The following is a 13,724-nucleotide window of genomic DNA, read 5'->3' as shown; positions in this document are numbered from 1 at the left end:
TAGTTCTGGGTATTCTGGGCCTGAAAAATTGGTAATAAGGTAGACATGCTTCAAATTATATATGTTTGTACGTTGAACCTTGCCTTAGACACAAACCTCTGAAAATTAGTTGATGTCCTGTTTATGATTATATAATTATATCTTGGAAACTGTATAGGATTAAAGCTACGTAAGTGCTATTGCTGTCTTTTTAATTCCTGCTGCCAGTCTTTTGTTTTCCCCAATTTACTTAAACATCAAATACACTGATATGTGGCCATGTATGGCAAATATATTAGTTTGCTAGGGCTGCTATAACAAAATACCACAGACTAAGTGGCTTCAAAACAGAAACTTTTCTTCACAAGTTCTGGAGACTGGAAGTCCAAGATCAAGGTGTCCTCAGATTTCATTCTGAGGTTTCTTTCCTTGACTTGTAGATGGCCATCTTCTCCTTCTCTGTCCTCACATGGTTGTCCTCTGTGTTGTCTGTGTCCTAATCTCTTGTTCTTATACGAACAGTGGTCATATTGAATTGGGGCCCACCCAAATGACCTCATTTTACCTTAATTACCTCTTAAAGGCTTATCTTCAAATACAATAGCATTCTGAGATACTTCAACATTCAAATTTGGGGGGAGGGAGCACAACTCAGCCCATAACACATATGTAAAGTTGTTTAGCTTGTATAAATGTTTTATATATATACATGCATTTATACCCACACATACAATATGGGATGTATATAACAGAATAGTCCATTCATTCATATGTCTAAATGTTTTACATATGTACGTGGATTTACAATATGGGATGTGTACAACAAAATAGTTATTCATTCATATGTATAAATGTTATATATATATACACATATATGTATATATGTATATATGTGTGTGTGTGTATATATATATATATACATATATACACACACACACATGCATTTACACCCACACATATAATATAGGATGTGTATAACGTAATAGTTATGCATTCGTATGTATACAATTGACCCTTGAATGACACAGACTTACACATTTGGATTGATAGCAAACACCTGCACAGGTATTTTGGGCACTTCTGAATTACTAGCATCTAATGGTTAATACAAATTGAGTATGATATGTACATTTAAAGTTCATTAATTAAAATCTTGACTTAGGTTAGAGTTCCAGGGTCATTTTTAAAACCCCCCTATTACCTAACTTCTTTAATGACACTTTCTAAAACTTCACTTCATGTCAATTTCCTTGTTGTATCCAAATATCCTCCAGTCTGGGGAATGAAAAGTTTCCCAGCTCCTTGACTTCAGCCTCTTTTCCCTCTACTTTATTCTGTCATCTATCAGGTAAACTGATTTCTCTCCATTCCCTCAGCAGGTCATACGCATATTTTGATGTGTTTCATCCTACCTAAAACATCTATCCCCCTTCCATCTGCAAATCTTCAAGTTCATTCTTATTTTTACCTTTATTCTCTAAAGACTGAAGCCTGGAATTAGTTCTCCCTTAACTCCTGTAGAACTCATGGATGCTCAGTATTACTCAGATAAGCAGCACTTAATTAGGAAAGATGGACGTGTGCTAGATAGAGACCAACATTTGTTTTGGTTTGGTTTGGTTCGGTTTGGTTTTGTCTCCCAAAGAAGCCAGCAGAGTTCTGGTCACATGGTGGATGTTATAAGTGCTGATTAATTGATTAATTCACAACAGGGAAACTAAATTATATAAAATGAATTTTCACTGTGGAGAGCACCATAGCCTCTATACTTTTGCTATAATTAATTGTAAGATTATATTAATTAAATGGCAATATAAATAAATTACATAGTTTTAGCATTCAAGTTGCCTATTCTAATAGTCATACATTAATATTTGTTATTTTGGCTACTTTGCATAATACAAAATCAGCTCTTATACATCTAAACTTCCCTTTACTTTATAAATTCAGATAATGATTTCTAGATTAAATATTAAAAATGCTAAATAATAAATAAAACCTTATCCATTGTGACATCAGTCAGTTGTCCACTCTCTTTCCTATATCGTGAGTTCTTTTTTTTCCCCCTCTATTTACTGGATACAAGCATTCTATAATTTCTTACTGGCATACAAGCATTCTATAATTTTTACAAGTATATAGCTTTTAAGTAAGGTTTTCTTAATCACACGTCCTTCAGTAACTACTGCAAAACACCCCAGTGGAATCGTCTGTTCCAGCGCTCCTCAAATGAGTACAAATCATCTGGGGCTCTTGTTAAAATTTAAATTCTAATTCAGAAAGTATATACCTGCTGCTTTAACAAATTCTCCCAAAAGATAGTGGCTTAAAACAACAAACCTTTATTTTAACACAGCCATGTTGGGTACCTGTGGCTCAGGATCTTTCACATAGTTGTGATCAAGGTGTGGCCTGGACTGTAGTCATCTCAAGTCTTGACTTGGGGGAGAATCTGCTTCCAAGCATTCTCCTTTGATTGTTGACAAGCCTCATCTCTTTACTTGCTATTGGCTGAAGACATCATTCCTTTGGTATGGGCAGCTCTTAACTTAGCTGCTTGGTTCAAGACAAAGAGGGTAGGGATGGGGAGAAGATAAACAAGACAAAACCAGAGTCTTCATGTAACCGAATCTCAAAACTAATATCTCATCACTTTGACTTCTTTTCAAGGATAGGGGATTACACAAGGACATAAATACAAGGAGAGAAGTAGGGGTCATTGGGGGTTCCATCTTAGAGGGTGCCTGCCTGAGTAGATTTGGGATGGGGTCTGAAATTCTACATTTCTAAGAAACTCCTGGGTGATACTAATGCTTTTCTTCAAGAACTTCACTTGAAGTTTCACTTGAAGGTCTATACTTCCTGCCTCCAGTTTTATTTTAATCATCCTCTGTTGATCACACTCACTCCAATTAGGCTTTCTCACCCCCACTCCACTGAAATTGCCCTTGTTGAAGTCACCAATGACTTCCACATTACTAAATCAAGCATTTGAAAATAAATCACTCTTTCTGAAAATCTTTCCTTACTTGGCTTCTGCAACATCCAATTATATTTATTCTCTGTTTTTCTGCTAATTGCCTATCTCCCTGACTATAAATATTAGCATATTCCACAATCCAATCCTTGGACCTATATTTTACCTACAGTTAACTCCTAAATGATATCATGAGGGCTTATAGCTTTAAATGCCAGATATATACTGACCACTCTCAAATTTATGTCTCTGATGTGAATTTCTCCCCTAAACTCCTGACATGTTTACCAATGAGCATCTCTACTTAGATATTTAATAATAATTTCAAACCTAAAATGTCCAAAACAGAATTGTTTACCCCCCACCCACCTCCGCCTTTCCCACCAGGCCCAACCTAGTAAACTTGCTTCTCATTTATGTTTGCAAACCCAACAAACAGTACCACTCTCCAATCAGCAGCTGTTCGATGAAAAGCATGAGAGTCATCCTTGAGTCCTCTCTTACTCTCATATGTAAACAATCATTAACTTTTGTCAGTTCTGCTTCTTTTTATCCCTTGACTTTCCCTATCATTCTCCGTCCCAACATCACCACCCTAGTGCAGACCATTATTATGTGTTGTACAGAGTTGTGCATCATTTTATTATCGATTCCAGCTTCCAACCTCTAGGCCAAGTGATTTTACTCAACCTTTTTCCACGTTCATGGTTTTCTTTACCCTACAGAATAAAGTTTAGATTCTTTAATATTGTTTATAATGCTGTACATAATCTGACCCCTGATTCCCTCTCCAGTCCCATTTATCTCTACTTCCATACGTGTGCCCTAAACTTCAGCAGTACGGGGCTATGACAGAACACCCCCTTTTGACTGTGAGTCTTCATGAAAATTGTTTTCCTTCCAGGAAAGCTCTTCCTTTACTTCTTTGGCTAGCTTTCACTTCATTCAGATTTCATCTTAAACATAACTTCTTCCTGGAGGCCACCTTTGTCCTCTTAGGCTGGGTTTGGGTCACCCACAGTGTACTGCCTAGTGTTATATACTTCCCCTATCTTAACAGTCACTGTATTTTCTACTAATTGTTGAATTATATTTATTTTTTCTCCCATTAAGCTGTAAGTTCTGGGAGGCCAGATCAGCAGAGGTGGATTCAGGTATTTTGAAGCCTGAAAAATATAATTTGGGGATCCTCTTTAAGAATATATGTAATTAGGGGCGCCTGAGTGGCACTGCGGTTAAGCGTCTGCCTTCGGCTCAGGGCGTGATCCCGGCATTCTGGGATCGAGCCCCATGTCAGGCTCCTCCGCTATGAGCCTGCTTCTTCCTCTCCCACTCCCCCTGCTTGTGTTCCCTCTCTCGCTGGCTGTCTCTATCTCTGTCGAATAAATGAATAAAATCTTTAAAAAAAAAAAAAAATATATATATATATGTAATTAGCTATTTATAATCATTATTTTAAATATATATTATTATGAATTCAAGATATATTCAATATATATAAAATATATAATTTATATATTTAATATTTTAAAATATTAAATTTATTTAAAATATTAAATATATAGAATAATATATATTATAATAATATATAATAAATATATATATAATTTTCAAAAACACACAAGTGGAAAAGAGAATTTTCATTTGTGAAATGAAATCACAACAAAGTAAAAGAAGTGACAAATATAAAAACATATGATCCTTTGAACATACTGCTAGGGGCCTTTCCCAGAACCCCAAATCTTAAGCTTCATTAAATGTCCAATAAATACACCTCTGCATATTAGTCTTCTTTAAAACTCTATTTCTAGTGTTGAGAGCAGTGCTTGATACATAGCAAATACTCAATAAATATTTTTGAATGAATGTATTAACTGAGTTATTTTGTTATATTTTCATACATTTGACATTGTACAAATTTTTCACAAACTAGATTACTGAAACAATATGTTTTATATACTAGAAAATTGTTCTTATAATTAAATTTTTTAATTTTTTACTATGGCCATATTTCAAATACTAATAATGTACATATCTGTTAGCATACTATTAGGCTCTATACAAAAAATGTATGTACTTCTTTACCAAGTGGAAAAAAATTTGCATCAAAAACATACCCTGTAATCTTCTATATGTGTACGTATGTATATATATTTGTGTGTGTCTCTATATCTTTATATATCACATGTATTAAAACTTTTATTTTGAATTACTAACATTTTGTTTTTTCAGATATCAACACAAACAGAAACCCTTCAGGGAGAAACCATTTATTTTCTGTTTTCTTTATAATATGTTTTTATAAACATTTATCTCTGGGAAAATAAAGATTCCACTATTTTATGTAACAAAAATGCATAAAATGTTTTCTTTGCTATGAATTTGTCCACAAGACATTATTTAAAACGATATTTGAATTGAAACAATAACATTGCATTCAAAAGATAAGCTATTTGGCTTAAATCTTTAGTTTGTTAGAATTAAGTTTAGTTAAGTTCCTTTTATAATAACAATTTAAATGTGCTGAGAGTTTGTGTGCTCATATCAAGACTGTTAGGGGTGTGTGTGTGTGTGTGTGTGTGTGTTACAAAGTGCAGCCCTCTGATCAATGCACACTTTTTCCTCCCATTTTCCTAAATACATCATGAAAAAAGGATGAGGTTTCCGCCTTAATTGCTTGTGCCTTTTATTCACATTCCTCTCTCAGCCAGAATTGTGAAAAGAGTGTTAGTAAAAGGCTGCACAATAGAGCTTTTCATTAGGCCCCAGCAAGGCACACAAAAGAAGGCTTTTGGAAAGAGTGAATGCACGAGTTTAATTTGCAGGTGGAGAGTAGATAAAAGGTGCTGACACCTCTATTATTCTCTTACTTAGGTGACCCTTACCCTGTTCAGCTGATCCCAACTACCATGGCAGCTGCTGCCGCAGCAACACCAGGCTTAGGCCCGCTCCAACTGCAGGTAAGTTAGGAAACAATGCAGGAGAGACCAAGGTTAAGTAAATATCGAAAACAGCTATTATCGTGTTAAAGCAGAATAAAACTGCCGAGTGATATTTGTCTCACACTTTTTTGTTTTTGACTTTACTTGCACTGATCCTCCACCCAAAGTTGAGATGTTGATCCTTTTCATTTGTAGCCCTGGTCTCTGTACTAAAGGCAGCTTATCGTAATTTTTTATTGCCTGCTATGATTTGACAAAAACGGGTTGAGTTTTGCTTTGATGACTGTGTAACGTAATTTCGTCATAGAATGGTCTTCATCGAGATAAAGAGAACAAAAACTGTTCACGACATTCAAACAGATTGTTATGAATCGAGGCAACTTCACAAGAATTGCATTTAAAAATGTTCAGGCCACCCACTATTATGGACTCTGTAGGTCTTTTTATTCTCCTGCTAATGCCAACTCCATTGGGCAGGGAAACATAAGTAAACCAAAAAAGCACGTACCTAAATGAGCACAACTTTATCCAGACATCTCAATTAAGACCTTTGTAGCCCTGAAGAATACATATTCCCATATATCCAAGAATGTCAGTGATAACTTTACTGGAACTTTACCAGATGTCCAAGTGATTTTAGAAATGTTGTCTCTGGAGTTGGAAAGAATATCCATAATATTATATTAAAGGTATCTTTCATTATTAACTATTTAAATCTTTGAATCAGGATCCTACAAAATCTTCCCTAGTTGCTGCCGTTATGGACTTCATAGTTATGCAATTAACAGGAATAACAGATCATCAAATAATAGAATTAATCTCCCTGTGAGAAGTTTTATATTTTCTTCTGCCTGAAAGACACAGTATGTCTGTGAACCCAGACATAAAGCAGTTATGCTTAATAAACTTATATTGTATTCATGAAAGTTCATTGTCATGACATATGATCTTAGTCTGTAAAGAAAAATAGAGTTTTATATTGTAGCAGCAAGAGACAGATACGTCTGGTTGGCACAGGGGATTGTCAGAAGACCTGGTAGGTTTCTGAAAACCCAGTCGAGTCTCACAGGAAGAACTCGTGAGAAACTGAGACATGCTATGTTTTACAGAGGTTAATAACAGTCATTCCTATTCTAGCTTTTCTACGGAAACCTACAATGTGAATGTTGTTTCTCTGAGCTGGAAATACCATGGGAGGTTTTAGAGCCATGGGGACAATTAGAGTAGTGTGACATTTGTTATCCTTTACAGTGGCATCCGGGAAATGACAGTATGGGAAAGTGGTTGCAATAGGTAAAACTAAAGAGAGGAGTGAAATTAAAGGAAGAGGCAAGGATATCTAGCAATATATGTAAATGTGGAAATAGGAGTTACAGAGATTTCTGATGTCCGTTTTCAAAGCAAGTTAGACATTTTCCTCTCCTTTCACCTTTAATGGTGAGAGGAAGCAAGGGAAAGTTGCAGGCATCTCCTACGTTTCATTGTAGGATTCTAGTAGAAAGTAGCTTCATAGGCAATAATCCAAATTTCTTTTCCTATAGAGATAGTATTAAAATATTTGAAATTCTTTTATTTCCATCCTTATAATATGTCAGGTTCCCTTATAAAAAATTTTCTTTCATTTTCAGAAAACAAGAAAAAGACAGCAAAAGTATTTGCTCTTGCTTTCACTACAATTTGATCTATAAATAGAGTAAAGCTTTTTTATATAAGTGGCATTGTACCCATAAATGAGTACCCAAAATATATAAGTTTCAGTTAGGGTCTCAGTAAACCAACACTGTGGTATAACAGGAAAATTAATAATCCAAAACTCTTTTGTGGTAAGCCCTTAGGTACTATTAAAACATATACACATAAACACACACACACATGTTTTTTGCTCATGATTTAAAAATGGTACTCAAATGCAAACACATTTCAAAAGCATGCCATGGTAGACTATCTGGCTTTTGTTTGAAGTGGATTGGCTCTAACCTTTCCTAGGACTTCTACACCAACTGACTCTGCCACTCACATTCCTGACACTGTATTCACAGACCCCAGACCTTGACTTCAGCTTTGCCCAGAGCTGCAAAGGAGACCTACAATACTCTCCTTCTTCTTGCTTCAAGGTGACAGTCAAATTTGATACTTCCCCCACAGACCTGCCCCAATGGGTCAGAGACAAGCTAACTACAACACCTAATCAGAAGGTCTTAAATCTTAACCCTTATCCAACATTTGCCCCAATCTTGCATACCTGTTTCTGAGAAGTTTCATTTCCATGGGGTATAAGGGTTGAGCCAGTTTTAATTTTCTTCAAACTCTGCTTTTAATTATACTCCATGAGATCCCCATTTGTCATCTCTTGATAATACCATGGGTAGGGGCACCTGGGTGGCTCAGTCAGTTAAGCATCTGCCTTTGGTTCAGTTCGTGATCCCAGAGTCCTGGGACTGAGTCCTGGGATCGAGCCCCGCGTCGAGCTCCTTGTTCAGCAGAGAGCCTGCTCCTCCCTCTCCCTCTGCTCCTCCTGGTTATGCACTTGCTCTCTTTCTCTGTCTCTGACAAATAAATATATAAAGTCATTTAAAAAAAAAAAAAAAACCGTGGGTAGGCACCATCACTTTCAGGTCCTTCTCAGTCACTAAGATTCTCTTCCGGTTATTAAGATTTAGTCCTGGATTCTTACGCTAGGTTCTTCAGCAAGGCTTTCATTTCATTCTTATTACAACACCTTATGTTATGTATTGATATCTCCATTTGACAAACAAGAAAACTGGGTCACAGGGTCCAAAATCCGTGACTTTTAAACAATTATAGTTGCTTCTCCAAGTACAGGAGATTTTAAACTTTAGAGACATTGTCTCTCATAGGACATTTGCTAACTCAGTAATGAGCTAATCAAATTATAACAATAATGCTGATTAATTGGCACTCATACAAATATGCTGTATGCATCACAGTGCTGGAAGGAGTAGCCAGATTCATAAGGACAGCTATCTACTTCAGATTGCATTTCCATTTCATCCCTCTTTACACAGATATATGTTCATTCAAGCCTCTCTTTTTGAACATCTAGATCTAGGAGTGACACAATAATATATTCCTACTCATGATTGACTTTGTTTGCCTACAATTTGTGTTTTCTTTTGAAACAATCTTTGGCATGTAATTGTTCATACCTGGATAATATAATGTTAAGCAGAACCAAAAAACCACGACCTTCCTTAAAGAAAGAATAAAGATGAGTATAGTTATTTTAAAAGACAAGCAAAATGACCTGTTTCAAATTAAGCCATTATTTATTACTTAAATATTATTTCCTGAATAAAAACGATGAAATTCTTGCCCCATGTCATAAAAAATACCTTACATTTTAAAATCACCTTACTTACATACCGTAGGAGCAGTTAAAGTAGTCTAAGCATTGTGATATATTTAGTTTTAATTTTTATGGAGAAAAAAAATAGCTTAATCTGGATTATGTATATAAAGCATACAAATTAACATGTGCCAAGGCACCATTTTCTTAATTTCTTCTTGATGTGCCGGTTGGCTCAGTTGGTTAGAGCATGCAGCTCCTGATCTCAGAGGCATGAGTTCAAGCCCCATGTTGGGCATAGAGCTTACTTAAAAAATAGATAAAATAAAAATTGATTTTTACAATGAAGTATCCGTTTCTTTTGCTGTTTGTTCTTTCCTGAGACTCAGATCCATATAGACAACTATTTGTTGGCTATCAAGAGGAAATACATAGGAGTTTACACACAGTATAAACTGAGTACAGAATTCAGATTACCAGTTCTCTTTCTTGCCCCTAGACCTGTTCATTTTCTGGTCTTAGCAAGTGGCTCCATTCCATCTATTGCTCAACCTGGAAACATGAGAGCTATCCTTTTCTCCTCTTCCTCTACACCTGTTCGTTCACTGCCTGTTCATTCCACCTAATACACAGTAAGGATCCATCCATTTCTTTCCATCCTAACTAGTACCCTTCTGGTCAGACTACCCTCACTGCTTTCCTAATTTATCACACTAGCCCCTGAACTGGTCTTCTGACTTCATCTTCCCCCCTCTGATGCTCTCTCTACTCTACATTAGTCGGAATGATCTCTCTGATCATTTAGAAAATCTGATCGTGTCCTCCTCCTACTTGAAGAACCTTAAACAACTCCCTGGTGTTTTCAAGTTCTCTGGATCTTCACATGTGGTGTTTCCTCTTCTGGAACCCCAAAACCCACCACCTTTACCAAGCCAACTGCTATTTCCCTGAGGTTGCAACGTAAAACATCACTTTTTTAAGGACTACTGCATTGTCCCCAAGTCTAGATTAATGGAACACCAAAGGCATCATTGGCTCATGGAAGAAAAAAAAATTAGTAGTTTGAATTCAATAAGATATACGTTGAAATTTTATACCTATTCTAATGTAATGAAGTAGACTTAGGAAAACATTACATGCCTAGTACCATGTTTAGCACTACAGTATTTTCTTTACCTGTATTTTAAAAATATTTTTATAATAGTTTTGCTCCATACTACCTTGTTGAGTCTGCTCCAGCTACACTAAGCTCTTTGCTGTCCCTTGATCTGCCGAAGCATGCTCCCACCTCACAGCTTTGTATTAGCTGTTCCTCCACCTAAAACACTCTTCCCTCTGCCTGGAAGGCTCGTTCTCTCACCTCTTTCAAGAATTTGCTTTAATGTCATCTTGGAGGCCTACCCTAACTAACCTGTTTAAATCACAAAATAACCCTCCCAGAGATATCATATTTTCTATTTTCCTTATTTGTTCTTCTTTTTTCTATAGCACTTCTTATCTTCAAACATAGTATCTAACTTACTTACTATGTATTTATTTATTGTCTGTCTGTTCCAAAAATTCTCTAAGGTTCACCAGAGCAGGGACTGTCATTTTTGTTATTGTTGTTCAATAATGTATCTAAGTGCTCAGATTAATGCCTAGCGAATAGCTGGTGCTCGATATGCACATACAAAATGAAGGAAACCATCGTGAGGTAACGGTCATAATCATTTTTAATAATATAACAAAGCAGTATGTGATTAATTTCTGGAACAAATGATATTAATTTAAAGACCTGGGAACCTGATATTTTTCAGCCCTTCCTGGAAGATTCTTAGTATATGAGAAATCCCTAGCTCTATCTCTCCTGTTCTACCCTCCCTTTATTTCATCATAACCATGGGCTGCTGCATAAAGAATGTGTTTTAGCATTTATTACAGTTTATGTAATTCCTTTGAAGTCATTAGAATTTACACGTACAAAACAGACCAAACATCATAACGGTAGACTATTCTTGTATTGTTTCTAATGAATGTATAGACATACATAAGAATATGAACTGCTGGAGGTACTTTGACTCAGTACAGCTCAGCTTGCCAACACAACACTAAAGTAAGTGATTTCTAAATAATGGAAGGGTGCATTATCAAACTAGTAACTATCCAATGAGCAGTATCATATACTGGGGTTACCCTTTTATGTTATTTCCTCCCTTTCCTTCTTTTTTTTTCTTCAGACTACCTTTTTGTTTTCTTTCAACAGCCAATGATGCCCTTGACATTTGTTCTCCTGATATTGTCTCTTTTTAGAGGAGGGATTGATTTATATAGAAAACTAACATAGCTTTATTTCAATATCAAAAAGTGAGTGTAATTATTTAAGCCAAATGAAGTTACACTTTGAATCTTTTGGACGTTTGCAACTGGATAAAATAAGCTAAGTGAATCATCTACTTCTAATTAATAAAACCAAATGATGGCAACAGTCCATCGAACATTCCATTCTCATATTCATTGTTGTTAATTTTCATTTTACTTAATGGCAGCATGACTTCTTTAATATTAATAGTTATAATGCAGTATATATACTATTTCTATTTTTTAGCTAGATTTCTAAGATTTGAAATTAGAAGGCAATATTTATCCATTTATTTCTCACTTTATAAATACTGTGTTTGTGTTGGCCAAAAGATGGTTGCCACCTGTTCTACCTATAGGAAGCCAAAAATGTCGACTCCAACCAATGATTAATAGTGATAAGCAAAGGGAAAAACACTGAAATTATTCTTGGATGGTCATATTTTACTCAAAATCAGCAAGTAGCAGTCTTCATTCAATATTTTTAACTGAATTAGTGAAACTTTTTAATGAATTCAGTAGGATTACTTTTTAAATCCATAATAATATTTTTGGAATAAAGACCCAGAATTACAAGTTGTCATAATTGAAATCATGTGAGGCTATCGTTCCAGTAACCAGTACCGTCAGTAACATGCATTCTCTGGGATGGAGAAAATGAGAGATGACTCGTGATCAAGTTAGAGAATGAATCAGACAAAATATCAACGGAAATCAATCCTTTTTCATAGCTATCAAAGGTACATGGGAGTCCTGGTGGAAATGGCTTAAGCTTCTATCTGATAGAGAGTAACATCAAGGCAGACATGGATGAAAAACTGAAGTCCATCTTTTTATCAACCTCCTGCCAGTCTCCGAAGGAGGTCAATAATTATGACAGGACACAGATAAATGTTTCATATTTCCCAGAGCACTGTAAGTGACTGAACATGGCTTTATGTGTCTGACCAAGAGAAACACCCAAAAAATCAATAAGGGAGAAACAACCATATGGAGAGGTCTGGATGTGAGGATTTTTACCTTCTTACTGAAAGAATTACTTACAAGGGTGGTTTTCATCTTTACCAACCTACATACTGTACAACTCAGTGTAACTTTTAGGTCATCGTCATTTTCATACGGGGTGAAAAATGCTCAACTGCTCCTCATTTCAGTCCCAACCCCGGTGCGCTGTTTGCTGTCGGTCTTCTGTCTGCATGAGTGAGCTTCCTTGCAGGTTAAAAGAGTGAATTCCCTCTTTTCCTCTCCCTTCGACCCTGAGCCTGCAGGGCAGACAGACAGAAGCACACATATGATTAATACAGCACAGCTGCAAGTGTGAGTCATTTGCATATGTATTAATAGAGGCAAAAAACCCAACAATTAAATTATATACAGAGACATTCTGCATACTAAAGAACATATGCAAATAGGCCTGAAAAAGTGCAGCCAACATTTTCTCTGACTTTTCCAAGCCCATATGGGCTGGAGTCAGAACCCAGCAGTGTTCAAGAATCTCCTTTAAGGGAGAACTGGTAGGAACTACTTCCATGGTTATTACCACCCCTAGGGTTCCCGGGAGCTGTTTTGACATTTGGACAATGGAGACAGTACAAGCAGTGTCTCTTTCATGCTATTTCTGTATTTCCTTGTTTCCAGCAGTTCCACAGTACCTCATTACATGCTAACGGAAACATTAGTACATGTGTGCTTTTCCACAGAACCCATTTTTATTGTAATGGCCAATCAAATCAGTGCTAAACTTTAAATTGTATTTGAAGTCCTATCGTTGCCTACACTAAAGTAATATAACTCTTTGTCAGCCCCAGGTTTTCTGGTCCCACGTCAGTCCATGCCCATTCCTTGATGGCATTCTGTGTTCTCTTAACCAAAACATACTGAGGTTACTCTAAAATGTTTCGTGGCTAATTACCATACATAAAAGGATTGCAAGGCTCGAAGCCAACAGTAGATTCAATCCTAAGAACAATACCAATGTATTGATATTTTTAAAGTGCAAAGTTTTTTCATGTTATCAAGAAAAACAGAAACTACCCAATTTTTCTAGTCTTGGCTATATACAAGAGAGAGCAACTAACATTCTTTAGATTAATAGATTGCATTTATAATAGAAATTTATTCCTCAACCTAATTGTCAATTTAGTTGATATTACTAGTGTCCTTTAATTTATTCAAGGAA

At 35.9% G+C, this 13,724-nt stretch overlaps 1 protein-coding gene across 39 annotated transcripts in view; it reads left to right on the top strand.

The window, feature by feature from the left end:
* Positions 1-13,724, top strand: part of SOX5 (SRY-box transcription factor 5) — a 964,448-nt gene that overhangs the window by 854,177 nt on the left and 96,547 nt on the right. For all 39 annotated transcript variants that reach the window (XM_048216852.2, XM_044385168.3, XM_057303269.1 and 36 more), the window contains one exon: positions 5,831-5,916. In XM_048216852.2, the coding sequence (XP_048072809.1) occupies positions 5,831-5,916 (86 nt within the window). The remainder of the gene's footprint in view (positions 1-5,830; positions 5,917-13,724) is intronic.

The sequence above is a fragment of the Ursus arctos genome, unplaced genomic scaffold, assembly GCF_023065955.2.
Source record: "Ursus arctos isolate Adak ecotype North America unplaced genomic scaffold, UrsArc2.0 scaffold_26, whole genome shotgun sequence".
Classification (NCBI taxonomy): domain Eukaryota; kingdom Metazoa; phylum Chordata; class Mammalia; order Carnivora; family Ursidae; genus Ursus; species Ursus arctos.
Note: the sequence above shows the minus strand (reverse complement) of the source record. Positions and strands in the feature narration are given on the sequence as shown.